General features: G+C 32.1%; 2 protein-coding genes across 2 annotated transcripts; both read right to left on the bottom strand.

The window, feature by feature from the left end:
• Positions 1–727: 727 nt before the first annotated feature.
• On the bottom strand, positions 728–6,078 carry NPLP1 (neuropeptide-like precursor 1). The gene is made up of 6 exons (XM_013324346.1): positions 5,996–6,078; positions 3,215–3,304; positions 2,349–3,129; positions 2,116–2,263; positions 1,541–1,573; positions 728–1,245 (listed from the first exon to the last, which is right to left on the bottom strand). Exons 2-6 carry the CDS (start codon positions 3,302–3,304, stop codon positions 888–890), a joined length of 1,410 nt encoding a protein of 469 aa, XP_013179800.1. The 5' UTR covers positions 5,996–6,078; the 3' UTR covers positions 728–887.
• Positions 6,079–8,853: 2,775 nt separating this feature from the next.
• On the bottom strand, positions 8,854–14,205 carry LOC106126906 (serendipity locus protein alpha). The gene is made up of 9 exons (XM_013324818.1): positions 13,893–14,205; positions 13,584–13,784; positions 13,111–13,356; positions 12,693–12,812; positions 12,024–12,411; positions 11,230–11,411; positions 10,737–10,929; positions 9,863–10,420; positions 8,854–9,380 (listed from the first exon to the last, which is right to left on the bottom strand). The coding sequence occupies exons 1-9, from the start codon at positions 13,962–13,964 to the stop codon at positions 9,088–9,090; spliced, it is 2,253 nt and encodes a 750-aa protein (XP_013180272.1). The 5' UTR covers positions 13,965–14,205; the 3' UTR covers positions 8,854–9,087.
• Positions 14,206–14,345: the final 140 nt, after the last annotated feature.

Below are 14,345 nucleotides of genomic sequence, written 5' to 3'. Positions count from 1 at the left end.
TCATTGCATTAAATTTTAATATTTTTTTCAAACTGCCCTCTTAAATATAACGTTTTGCCGTTTTTAAATTCACAGTATGGTTTTCAATGTCAATAAAACAACAGTTTCGTCATGTTCTCATTTATTTACATTTAACACGACATTAAAATTGATAAACGTAACTACGAATATATTTTAATAGTGACATCGCAAAGAGAAGACTACAGTATATTTTTAAAATTATTATCATTTCCATGGTCACAATATGTTAAATATTTATTGTCAGTATTTTAAGAAGACGCTTCGTAAAAGGTATTTTAGCTCAAAGCTTAATTCACAAATATATGTAGAATTTTTAAAGATATAATTATTTGTCAAACACAGCTAATTCTAGTCAATAAAGAGACCTTATTAATTTAAAAGATATGCAAGATTCCCTAGGTATTTGCATAGATAAATGATATTTAAATTATCACAACTTACAATATTCTAAAGTAAGTTTTAGTGAAGTTTGGAAATTTTTATAATCTACGTTGCTATATTTTTAAACGCATAGACGTTTCGTATTTGCGATTGACAATTTAATTTCATATAATCCTAATTTACTTAATATATTATTTGTCATTTCATAAGTAATTAGCAAGCCATTGTCGTCTTTAGGAATCAGATCTGTTAAATCTTAAAGTAAGTCTTATATAAATAATTAATTCTATAATAAAATCAATTTAAATCACAACGTGTAACATCAAATTCTACGTAAATGTATAATTATTGTCCTATTTAGGATCTTCTTTTGTTTTCCTCGCATATTTTGCCGATGACGATGCTTAAGAGCTGGATAGGTTATATTGAAACTATTGTCCCTTGCTCGAGTTGCGCGATCTTGCATCGCTTCGGCAGCGGCATAGCTACTGATTCTTGCGTCTGCTCGGTAGACTGCTGTTGCGGTAGGTCTTCCTGAGCATGATGTTATCGACGGCGGGCAACAGGAGGTATCTCTTGCCGGACGAATGGTACGGGACCTTAAGTGATCTGAAGTAATGGAATCTGGGGAAGTCCTTGGCGGTCTGCCAGGTATTCTTGGTGAAAGAGTCGATGGCGTTGGAGGAAGCAGGCGGGAGAGCAGAAGGCGATGGCGGCAGGTCGTTCAGCGAGCGGTGGAGGTACCGGCCGGTCGGGTGCGAGTGAGCAAGTACTGGCGGCGGCGGTAGGTCGGAGTCGTCTGAATCGATTGCTGGCTCAGTTTCGGGACTAGAGAAATATTCCCTAGTATCGGAAAAGATGAAGATTAATACTATTATTTATAAGAATAAGAAAACCTGCAGTCTTTTGAAGATTCTGGTAGTAAAAAAGGTGCAAAAAAATTCTCGGTAAATAAGAGCAAACTTGCGAGCTCACCCGGAGCGTTTATATTGACTGCCTCATTTTATTAGATGTAATAAATTTATTATGCTCCCTTTCTTTTACATAAAACGTATTTAAAAAAAAAAACTTTAGTGGACTGTCACAGTTCCTATTATAAATATTGTTACATTAGAGACGTAATTTAACAGTGACTTACCTAACTCCGAAATTCTCGTCAGCGGAATGCTTCCTGAAAAATTCAATATTAATATAGCACAGTTATTTTTAGTTCTATATTTAACTATGTCTTGTTTCGATCACTATTTTGTAGCACAACTAATTGTCATGCGAATACGACACATTTATTCTAATTGACTCAGGAATCGAGCAAATTCCGCCTTTCTTACTCATCAGTTCGGAAGCTTGTGCTATTCTACACACGAATTCAGTCAAACAATGAAAGATATCTCGAACACCGCTCTGCACTTCTAATAACAATTATTTCTACCACCATTAAGAGGCTTCGATCAACAATAAGATAATAAATACTTGAAGCAGATTAATTTTAAATCCATTAAATTAAAGCTATTTCATAAATGTTTCAATTATATTGAAAGTCACTTTTTGTGACTTGATTAATAATCTCTTAATGTTGACCGAAGTTAACATGCCCTTCACAGACGCTACACCATAATCCATATAAAAGCGTTAAAGCACACATTTTCTACTGCACATATAATCCTGACACAATCTATCACATCGATTTTTTATCAAATCTTGACATTACAAAACCTGTATAGTTCCTGACTAGGCAACAACAGTCTGGCTCTTCCAGATCTGCTATAACGGCCTCCTGAGAACCTAAAAGACGGCAAAAGACCTAACCGAGCCAAAGACCCAATATGACGTTTTACGAAATTATCATGGACGTCATCTTCATCTGTAACAGATGGAACAAAAGCACAAACAATTACAAAGAATTATTCATATTAATTTATCAAATTAATTGTATCGATTTAACTCACCTACAGACCTCTTGTCTTCGTTTTCATTGTCATTATCATTGTTTTCTGATGTGTCAATTTCATTATTTTCAATAACGTCGGGCAGAGAAAGTATGTATCTCTTAGTGCGTGAAGTAGGCTCAATATAAATCGGTCTGTACAGTCCGTGCACAGGCATGCCTACAGTTCCTCTTTTGAAATACCAATTACGATCGTAATCAGTTTCATAGGAATTATCACCATATACCAACGGTCCTGCTTCGCTGCGTTTGAAAACTTGCGACAATGGTGGTAACATATCTGGGTTCACAGATTGCTGGAAATCGTAAACTTCATTGATATCAAAAGGACCGTCTATTTCGGACAATGGTGGCACTGGATTCTGATAGAACGGATAATAGTATTCATCACCAGTCATTTCGTCTCTCTTGTGTATCATTCCGTTGCGAGCTAGGGAAGCAATATTGCGTTTCTCATTGGGTTGGTAATGGCCTCTACCGACGCGGTAGCCATCTCTAGCTAATGACTGGATGTTTCTTTTAATAGCTGTGTAACTACGGAGACGGGCTATGGAAGCAATATTTCTTTTCTCATGCGACTCGTCGTCTTCTTGTTCCGGTTTGTCGGCTTCATTATAAGGAGCTCGGAAGGTCGGTAGTTGTCCGTTTTTAGCCAGTGTGGAAATGCTTCTCTTGTAGCTTGGAGATACACTTTTCAGGTAACCCTCTCTCGCAAGGGCAGCTATATTCCTTCTTGGGAATGTCGGCCATTGGTCCGAGGTATCGGCAGGCAGGCTTGATACCTTATAGAAAAATTAGTGAAATTAACATTTAATTTTACTCATTGTATTAAACTTTACACATCTAAGCTAAATCTAAATAAAATACCTGATCAATATAAGTTGTCAGAGCGACGACCAAAGTAATGCCGAGTAAAATGCGATGTCTTCTATTACTTGCTCGGGTAAACCCCTTCATCTAAATTAAAACAAATAAAAAAAAATTCCATAAACATTTTTCTTATTTAAAAGCGTTTATAGCTTACATACTATTATTAGTATTGTACTATGGAGCTTGCAGAACATCGCATCGGATATAAAGTCCATCCATTTTAAAAAGTTTAATAATACATTTTAGTATTCACTACTAGAGCGGTTCCGTTAATTACGTGTCAACCGGAAGATATAAAGTTGGCAGATTCAATTACGGGGGACGAGTTTCAATGCTCGGTACACCTGACTTGTAAGCACAATAGATGTTCAGGCAAAACGCCCGCGCCACCCCTAAGCAATTAACTGCGAATGCAAATAATATCTTTGGCCTCGCTAGCGTTTTCATTTACTTTAATGTAACTTTAAAGATTCATTTACAGAACAATTTTTTAAGCTAATGGTGTTAAAAAAATTAGTTCGTAGAAACATTTTTCATTTAAAATTATTTCTAATTAAATAAAAAACAAAATACAGGAGATATTCGGTTGACAATGACATTAATTTAAACAGACACAATGTCTTACTTTATCAAAACTGATGGCCATCCTATAAGTTATTACGTAGAGTCCTTTAATTTTAATTTAAAATGTGAAATCTCGACTAAGCGTGCATTTATTTATCCATTAAAAAAATCTTGAGTGCGTCCAATAGTGTATTTAGTTCCGTTTCTGTGGTATTTAATAAGCTATTATTAGCAAACGTTGTTTCAAGCCTTCTGTACGTATATTGCGTTATTGCATTCTCTGAATTATTGCTGCTCATTTCGAAATATCGTAACAGAGTCAAAGCATTTCGATACAAGAGTATTTGTATAATTGAAAACCGATCTCCCTATAGATAATCCAAAGTCGATAATTGTAGCCGTCGGTAGCCGATTCGATTCGCACATTAAACAAAGTGTATGTTGTGTTTGAAAATCTAACGTATACATTGATTTGGTTCCCAATTTTTATTTTAATATCATTACTTAATAAAAAAAGGTATTTGTATCCGGCAGAATTACACTGGATTTCTAGTTTCATTGCGTTATTTTGTATATCAAAGATCTTTCGGACATGATGACAGAACTAACATTTAACATAAAATGTAAAAATAAATGAAGTGTCACTGTATTACACTGAAAGTGTACAATATGAAACACTTTCAAACACGTAAAATGAATGCCTAACGTTTGTAAAAGTTGAATGATAAAACAACGCCAACACTAAGCAAGGGAAATGAGAAAACTTAAAATACACCATTTTGACTGACACTGGCATTCACAAAGAAAAACGTTGGCATTCATACGAATAAAAAGAAATCGCTCTACAACTACATATTTTTATAATGTCGATGTATGAAGTAAAATTTAAGGAACCTTTGGCTTAGTGAGGCTGTTGTAATCTATAATACTAGCTGTCGCCCGCGACTCCGTACGCGCGGGATTAAATAATAGATAGTAGCCAATTCTCAGACCTACTCAATATGACACAAAATTCCATGAGAATCGGTCAAGCCGTTTCGGAGGAGTATGGGAATGAAAATTGTGACACGAGAATTTTATATGTATATAAGATCATAAAGCGGAAGAGTTTGTTTGTTTAAACGCGCTAATCTCAGAAACTTCTGGTCCGATTGGAAAAATTATTTTGTTTGTTGGATAGTCCATTTATAGAGGAAGGCTTTAGGCTGTATAACGTTGCGCTGCGACCAATAGTTTTTAAGTATAATGTACAAATTTATTGTTCTTAATTATGATAATTAATTTGTAGATGATAATTAATGTCATAGTAAAATCTTGTCGTTAAATAGCCCAAAGAACTATGCTAGCTAAGTAAGTAAACATCTTGATGAATTCAGTATCCAAATATTAACACACAAAAACGATGTTCATAACAAACACAAATTAATTTTAAAATATATTATTCGAGTCTAATTGAAAGGCACTTGGAAAAGCAATTTCATCTAACCTGTATCGGTTGATAAACCCTTTCGATAAATAATAATTACACTTGAATTTCAATTAACCTTTTATATTTACACGAGTTACCAAGTAAATTTGGTTTTTCTAAAGAATATCGACTCTGCAAATAGTTAAAATTGAATAGAATATAAACTATAACTTTTTGTTACTTTACGTTAATGAAAAATTTATATCGATATTACTTATATCTTTTTTATTTGGCTTGGATAAAAAAATAGCCCCTAAAATTATAGAACAAAAAATGTCGTATTTTACTTTTCCTTCGTAAACTAAACTGCTAAGTTCGGTAAAGTAGGAATATATTAATGGAATAGCCGACAGTAAAAGAAAAGTTTAGTTACTAAAAAAATTAAAACACGAAAATGTTTAAAAATATTAAAGACTTTAACTTTAAGAGATTATTTTTTCATTTTTAATCACATTTTAGGTCCAATAACTTTGTAAAGTAATATAATAAACGAACTCGTAATTTTTACAATTTAATTTGCATTTTAATACATTTGAACATCACGCGAAAAAGTTAATTAAAAATAAATAATATTAATAGTGCATAATATTGTATAACCAATTTATAAAGCTCGGAACTTAATATTTATTTATTTAAAAAATAGAAATAAAAAAATCAACAAATAAGAATATTTTTTAAAACTAAAGTATTTAAAAAGAAGTAAAAAAACTGTATTAATCCCTAATAAAAATGATCACTAAACTCACCTTGGCGCGCAGACCTTGAGCACTTATTAAAGTTGCTATTTATAGAAACTTTTTTATCCTTACTCCTTGGTCTTGCAACTCTGGGATGTTGGCGGGAATGATGGTCCGCTCCCGCGGGTTGAGCTTTTATAGCCGTTTTAGTTGTAAAGTACGCATGCGCTTAAATCCTAAGGGCGGAGTTAACTCAAGTTCAGTCTTCATGCAATGTGCACTTTATTTGATAGCTTTAGAAGGTCGCGGTGATATTTAAATCAGGTACAATGTTACTTTACTTAATAAAGCTTCACACTTTAGTTGTTAGAATTGTATAAGCACACAATTCGTTTAGTATTTAAGCAAAATATTCGCTTTCTATGCATCCTTTGTCGATTTAATATAAGCAACGCATCCGCAATTGCGTATGTCTATAGGAAAAGATCGCTTCGCTATTTCAGCGATTTCAGGCCGCTCGCACGTTTGCCACGATAGAAAAAAGTTTGGTTTATGATATTGTTGGAACGGTGTTCTTATTATTTAAAACTATTCATTCAAATAGCTAGATTTTTTGTACAGATATTTAAGAAGAATAACGAATGATTTATTGTGGTATAAATAAAATAATTTCATTTAAATGAATGGTTTCAGCATAAAAATGTAAACTTATTGTGTTAATAAACAGTATAGAATATATTTACGTTGAAGCCGCATCAGACGGTCTTATTGTGGCCATTGTTGTCTGCTAATGGCCCTTCAAAGTGAAACACTTCAACCGCCTTCAGATATCTAGTGTGCACAATAAAACGACTAGTCATTTAATTGTATTTCAAGATTACACGCTTTTTTCAGATGTTTGAGTTTTTATTAAAATTAGCTGTTCTCCGCGACTCTCGATAAATTATCTCTATAAAACATTTCGTCATGCCTATATGTATTAAACGAAGATTTTGATCTCAAAAACCCACGGATGTATGTTTTATACAGTGGAGAGAAACCAGACCAATCATGTTTTCAATTAATAAAATGTATACTTTGTTAAACCCTCTTGCAATATAAAACAAAATGGAGGTTTACAGTGTTGGCAACTTTATGATATCGTAAACGTTGAAATACTGGTGCTACTGGCATTAACTTACTGAAAGTTGAGGCAGCTTTAAACTACAAATACACTAACTACAGTAAGAGAAATTCTATCGGATATAAAAAATATACATAAAAAGTTTCGTAAAAACTTTGCCAAATAACATTGAATTTGTTTTTTTACTAGCTGTTGCCCGCGACTTCGTCAGCGAGGAATTGAAAAAAAAACTTAACAAGTAGCCTATGTGATCTTTCAGACTTTATTCTACGTCTGTGACAAATTTCATCAAGATTCATTGAGCCATTCCGGACATACCTTCTAACAAACATCCATCCATCTAAACTTAAGCATTTTATAATAGATATCTCACAAACAGTATATCTCCTTTATAGTTTCTCCCGAGTTTATTATATTAAGGTACATCTATTTTTAAAGATGTATTCCAGGTTTAAGTAAAGGGGGAAAGTAATTTTATTTCCTAATCAATTCCGTGTATTTTCGTACATCCATAAAGCAATCCATCGTTCATGTGGAAACTTCGTTTGACATTAGACCCGCAAAGGAGCGCTTTTAATTTGATTGGTATTAGCAAACTCGGCCCTGACTACGTTACACTGGATACTGCCGACATACTGAAAGTCGATATACAAACTTATCGTTGCTTTAAACCGATATTATTCAATAGGATTTTATTAGTAAATAGAAATTAAAAATATGTTAACTTATATTAATAAGAACATGGTATTATTGGAAAATTAGATTTGCACAAAAATATTTTTTTTTAATTTTTTTGGTAAATCAGCCCTAATAGTCAATTTTAATTTTATTCTTTGTACCAAATAGATTATACAGAACTTTCAAAGTTTTCCATGTAGAACAGGAAAACGTAAAGTTTGTTAAAAGCTTTGTTTCACTACCTCGGCCGGATCTGAGACCCGCGACACAAACCATTTCCATCCAACATTTTATATCTCAACTTTTTAAAATAAATTATTTATGTTGCGAAGTGGGTCAATTTTTCTGTAGATTTCTTATACTCGATGTACAGCAAAAAGGTTATTTAATTTGATTTTCATACACTAGTAAACATCTTGATATATTTCAAAATATGATTTTCAACAAATTCATCCAAACTCAAATGTTCATTTCTTTCTATCTACGTACGTTTGTATGTTGAGTCATCATCATCAGCTCACTATACGTCCCCACTGAGGGGCTTCAAGCCTAACCTATGTTAAGGGTGACTAGGTCATAGTCAATCACACAGGCCCAGTCTGGGTAGGTTGACTTCACACGTAAATTTGGATTTCGCAGATATGTGCAGGTTGCATCGTAATGTTTTCCTTCGAACGAACGTAAAATGGAAATCCATAATTCCTATCTACCCCTCTGGGATAGCGGTATTATATTTATTTTTAATGTATTTGAGTGGAAAACTTACGTCAATGAAAGTCTAGTCGGTTATGTGAAACCGCGTTCAAATGTAGGATAATTGGACGTACGGGGAATACATAAATCGTCTTATTACTATCACGTTACGATTTATGGACATTGGAAATGTTCCAGAGCGCGACGGTTGATATGGTATTAGTTGACCAAATCACTTAATAAAAAATTGAAGATGTTGAAAATTCTTTTTTTTATGTAAAAGTTTCTAATAATAATCTACATAAAAGGGAAATCCCAATAAGAACTTCACCTTGGATTTCTCCAAGTTTTTGATTAGAGGTACTCAAATATTCGAAATAAAAAAATTGTGAAATTTAAAACATATATTATTTATTTTAAAGAAAACTTACACTTAATTTTACAGTACCAGAATACAATCAGGAAAAAAATACGTCTTTAACTTTCTAATATTATAAATTTTTAATCTTACTAATATTATAAATGCAAATATGTAGATGGATGGATGGATGTCTGTTATAAGGTATCTCCAAAATTTGGCAATTATAGAACACAATCTGGAAGACCACATACGTTACTAATTAACTTTTTTTTATTCCGCCTGGAGTCGCGGGCAACAGCTAGTCACCTATAAGTTAGTTTCGAGTTGTAACACTCTCAAATCAGTTAACTTGCTTTCAACAAATTCTAAATCATTGAGTCGTTCTAATGTCGTTACATTTGATGGTTGAGATATACTCAAACTTGAAACATTGACTTCTGGAATGCCATCCATTAAAATATCCAAATTTTTAAATATTGTTTCTTCTTTATTTACTCCTTTTGATTGATTATCTAATATTCTAGGTTCTTTAGAAAATTCCGCCTTGAACGGTCTTGACGAAAATGTTGAAGTTAGATTATTTATTTGCTTCAGTACTTCTGAAAAAATTATTTCCAATATAAATAATAATAGAACACAAATCTCTAATAAATAAATAAGTTACAAGACAAATTTTAATATATTTCAACTTTGCAAACAACAAAATCATAAAAAGGTTGTAATTTGTCATCCAAATACACATACAAGATACTGCTCTCTAGAATTATTACTTATCAAATCCCCTTAAAACGACCTTTAAACTATATCTACTCTATAAATATTAATAAAATTGAGATGTCTTTATATCATATAAAAAAAATCGTATGCGTAATGTATTTGCATAGCTGACAATGAAAAAAACATTTTTTTTTGTCTGTCTGTCTCTATGTGTGTATGTATGTCTGTCCGCAAAGCCGGGTAATCTCCGGAGCGGCTAGAACTGATTCAAGCAGGCAAATTATAGCGTACTTTTTATCAGCGTCGACAAAGTCGCGGGCAACCACTAGTTTTATTAAAATATTCCCAAAGTAATCATAAATACCTGAAATCTGCAAATCGACATCAATATGAGTATTATCTTCACAAACTTTATTCATATCTTGTTCGAATGTTAACTGATGTCGATTTAGTACAGTCTTTCTCAATGACGGACGTTTTCTCGGCGAATAAAAACAAGAAACAGAATCTCTTTTACTAACTTTAGAGTTACATAATTCGTCTAAACGAGCTGAGAAATTCGAATTTAAATTTTTCTGTTTTAAATGTTTTGTTAATTTAAAAAGAGGATATTTGAAAGGAGTACGAATATTAGTTCTAGCAAATACACTTCTAGATAAATTAGCCTTTGAATGTACACAGGTTTCGTTATTTACTTTATATACTGTGTATGTGCCATTTTCATCTATTGTTTCCTCATCAAAGAAATTATTTTCTTCCTCGGGACGTAGTAATTTATTTATTTTGTTAATTATCGTATACAGAAGTTTGAGACGTTTGAGCATCTGTTCAAATGTAACTGGTTTTGAAGATTTTTTTACTTTATAAATAAAATCTGATCCAGAACTAAGGAGATTGCTGACCACTTTGCACTCTAATTGTACTGAAATAAAAAAAAATATTAAGAAATTATATTCCTTACAATGTGTTTCAAATCAAATTGAGCATTAATCGCCTGCATATTGGGACATCACAGCATTTCAAAATCAAAACTAGGATAAATATCAGTAGTTTTTTTTAATTAAAACTTATATGTCAATCACAAAATTTAAAAAAAATCATGTAATTTTTTTTGTCAAATCTCCGCTTTCCTAGCGATTTTTGACAGATCGAATTTATTTACATGCATAATCTTATTTGAAATACATATTACACAGCACTGAAAATAAAAAAAAGTTCTTATATAAATCTATATTTACCTTTATTTAAATCTGATAACAACGGAATCAATTGTTCACGCTCTTTGATAGCGTCCGGTTCATATTTATCGTAAACATCAAAAAATTCATAAACGACACAACCAATATTTATAACGGAACAAATCTTATTATTCTCATATACATTATCTTTTATTATTTCCAAAAGTTTTTGTTGCATCACTTGTTTTGCTTTCTGAAATTTTTACACAAAAAAAATAAACATTACTATTCATAACACTTCATTAAAATATATTGTATACTATCAAATAAATATAATTTAACTAGCTGACGCTCGCAACTCCGTACACCCGGGATTTAAAAAAACATAGTAGCCTATGTGTTTCAGAATAGGTTCTATGTCTATGCCATATTTTAGCTAGATCCGTTCAGCCATTCTGGAGATACCTTGTAACAAATATCCATCGATCCATACATCCAAACATTTTCATTTATAATATTAAGTAAAATTATAGAAATAAATAAAAGCAATTACCTCTGAAAATGCAGCAGGGTCGACAATTAAGAAAATACTATGTTTGATCTCCAATACTTCTTTATTCCATGTATTACACAATAACATGGAATGATGGCTTTCCGGGGCCATAATCAATGCAGGAACTAGATGTGGGTCTAATGCCTCTAGAGATGCTAAGTTACTGCGTATAGATAATATCCCTGGAAATAAAGACAATAAATCAGATTCACAATAAGTGGACTATAAATTAATTTTATATAATATATATTTTAGTATTTGTTTCATAAAATGTAAGGAAGGAAAGGAGAAATGTGCAACTAAAATTACAGAGTACTTAATTATTTTTATTTTTATCATAGTTGGCAAACGAGCGAGTGGCCACCCGAAATCGCTGATACAGCGAAGTGACCATTGCCCACCTTAAATCGACGGAGGAGAGGATGCACAGAAAGAAAATATATTCCCTTTCCATGCATCCCCTCATCCAGAAAGTCCACTTCCACTTCCCATCCTTTCCTTCTAAGAAAAAGGTGGGAAGGGAAAGAGGACTAAATTAGGCCTCCGGGACGCACGCTCATCAGACGAAACGCGGAATTGCTTCCACTTCACGCCTGTCTTCTGTGTGCTTGTGGTATTTCACCGGGCGAACCTGGCCAATTCGTGCGAAGATGTTAAAGCGGGCTCTACCACTGTTAAAATTCGTAAGACTTTATTACCCCAAGTTAAGTTGCCCCAATCAAAAATTAATATAACTTTCAAATAAAATTATCATGAATATTAAATTATAATAATAAAGATATATAATAACATACTTTTGTCATCTGCAGAACATGACACTGCAAAAGATCCAATTTGCAGTAATCTCTCATTATGCAAATCAAATTCCTTGACAAAATCACAACTCTTCGTTTCATCTTCGCCTTTTGACAAACAGTCACATGTACCCATGTTACTTTTATAATGGTTTTGCAAGACATCTACTGGTGATATACTATAACTAAAACAATGAACCAATAAAGCTAAGACACCCCTACTTGTATTAGTTTCTAGCGCATAGAGCGCACCTCTTAATACATCAATCAATACATTCACATTTGACGGTTTGATTGGAAGATTTAATGATATGTCTGAATTATTAAACACTATATCAAGATCACCATCTATCACGTCACTTAAGAGTGTTTTTGTTTCTCTTAATACCTGAAAATTAAAAAAACAATGTAAAAAGCCAACATCCTTGCATGTCCAAAGAGGTAAGTTTAGTATAAACTATATATGGAGAGGCTTTCATTTTTGCCATTTTGCCGCTGATGGTTGCAGTTGCTAGTGGTAGTGAGGATACAAACTAATAATAGAAAAAGAATTAACTATCAGACATTTCGATATTTCAGTAGGAATTAAGCTGAACTTGTCACTTCTAATGACCTATCCATTTTAAGAGATCAGATATCAATGATAGAATAAAAAATAAATAAATTTACCACTTGGCATCTAGCTTTTATAGCGTGCTGATCTGCAGGCAGACAGTAACGGCATAGTGTCATAGCTGATAATAATAACTCATCAATTGAATTGTGTAAACTTTTCAAACATTCAACCATCTGGAAGGAAATAATTAAAAAGGTACAAATTAATGTGTATTATAGAACCAACACTATATATTTTAATATGCATTCACATTTATATTACTTAACAATAAAAAATTGCAATGATAAGTAATTGTGAAAATATGAGCAGTAACATATAATAACTGAGAGAGAGAGTTTATTTGACATTGTTCTACTAATTTTCACTCTCCCACCAATACATCCATACTAAAAGATATTGCTATTTCAGTATCCTACAGAAGAATGATAAGGACAACAATATAGCTAGTAAAATTGTATGAATAACACTTACATTAATTGTCCACTGTTCATATTGTTCTGAATCTGCATCACTGAGTGATACTAAATCAGTTAAAGTTTTTAAATCATCAAAAGTTTGATCAATCCAATTAACAAAATACAGAGGCGGGTCAAAGATGGATTCATCCAAGGCACTGTCTTGTCCATTGTTATTAGTAATCCCTTCTAACATATCCTCAATCACAACCAACCTACTGCAGCACCATGAAAGCCTCTCCAAAGTACATCTTCTACTCTCCTGTAAATTATTTCTTTACTTGAAAAAGATTAACACATTCAGTGCTACAACCTGGTAAGTTCACTTTAATGCTTAAGAATTTGATATTCATAGTAATATTAACATTCTTTGCTAATGAGGAAAGTATAAAAGTATTCTCTTTTTTAATAAAAAAAAATATTTTTCGGAAATGTCCTCTCTTTTCTGTTCAACAATGGTAAACAAAAGTTTAAATTATCTTTACATACCAACAATAATAATTGCTCATGATTTTCCAACTTTAAAATATCTATGAATGATACATAGCACTTGTTAATCTGGCTGACACAAAGTGCAAACACCTTATGTATATTAGTAACATTTTCACGGAGTTCGTCATTTCTTAAATAATTTCCTATTTTACATCCAAGTTTTTGTAAAAATGGATAAAGGTTTGATAAGAATGAATCCTGTAACAATAATAATAATCATTTAATTTGAATGATTATAGTTAGGCAACATTTAATTCGTATGTTGTTATAAGAACCTTACAAACAAGATCAAACACTTGACCTTACCACTAGCAATTTTGTAGCAGACTCAACTTCTTTGGGTAAATCTTGATTAATGTTTAAAATTTGAATATCCATCTTTTAAAACGTCTATTATTATTCGTTATAAAAAATCGTATTTCTAAAACTTATCGAATTATGTGTAGCTTCATAATAGTTAAATAGATAAGCAATAATTACTAATCCAAATGTTGTTTAGATTAGAAAGTATATACCCTAACATTTCATTGTATCTTGCTAGATAACCAGATTCTTTACAGTAAAAATCTAGAATTAGGAAATTTAAACGAGATGGTCGGTTACAAGATACAAAACAACATGACAGTTTAGTTAACATGACATTGTCAAAATGCAGTTGTTTTCACCTGAAAATCGTTTTTATGTTCGCTTTATTTATCTGTTTATTTAACAGTAAATTATTTTACGTTGTGATAAGAAAAAAAAATAAAAGATATGAAT

Source organism: Papilio xuthus, unplaced genomic scaffold (assembly GCF_000836235.2).
Source record: "Papilio xuthus unplaced genomic scaffold, Pxut_1.1 DF824992.1, whole genome shotgun sequence".
NCBI classification, from domain to species: domain Eukaryota; kingdom Metazoa; phylum Arthropoda; class Insecta; order Lepidoptera; family Papilionidae; genus Papilio; species Papilio xuthus.
The sequence above is the reverse complement of the archived record's forward strand: the minus strand, read 5'-3'. Positions and strand labels throughout refer to the sequence as shown.

Excerpts from the sequence above, each read along its gene's own strand:
- NPLP1 (XM_013324346.1), bottom strand. The coding sequence starts at position 3,304 with ATGAAGGGGTTTACCCGAGCAAGTAATAGAAGACATCGCATTTTACTC. Across the intron at positions 2,264-2,348 it reads CGAAGACAAGAGGTCTGTAG|ATGAAGATGACGTCCATGAT; the intron begins GTGAGTTAAATC and ends CATCTGTTACAG. Across the intron at positions 1,574-2,115 it reads CCTAGTCAGGAACTATACAG|GAAGCATTCCGCTGACGAGA; the intron begins GTTTTGTAATGT and ends TGAATTTTTCAG.
- LOC106126906 (XM_013324818.1), bottom strand. The coding sequence starts at position 13,964 with ATGGATATTCAAATTTTAAACATTAATCAAGATTTACCCAAAGAAGTT. Across the intron at positions 12,412-12,692 it reads TAAAAGCTAGATGCCAAGTG|GTATTAAGAGAAACAAAAAC; the intron begins GTAAATTTATTT and ends TTTAATTTTCAG. Across the intron at positions 11,412-12,023 it reads ATGTTCTGCAGATGACAAAA|GGATATTATCTATACGCAGT; the intron begins GTATGTTATTAT and ends CTTTATTTCCAG.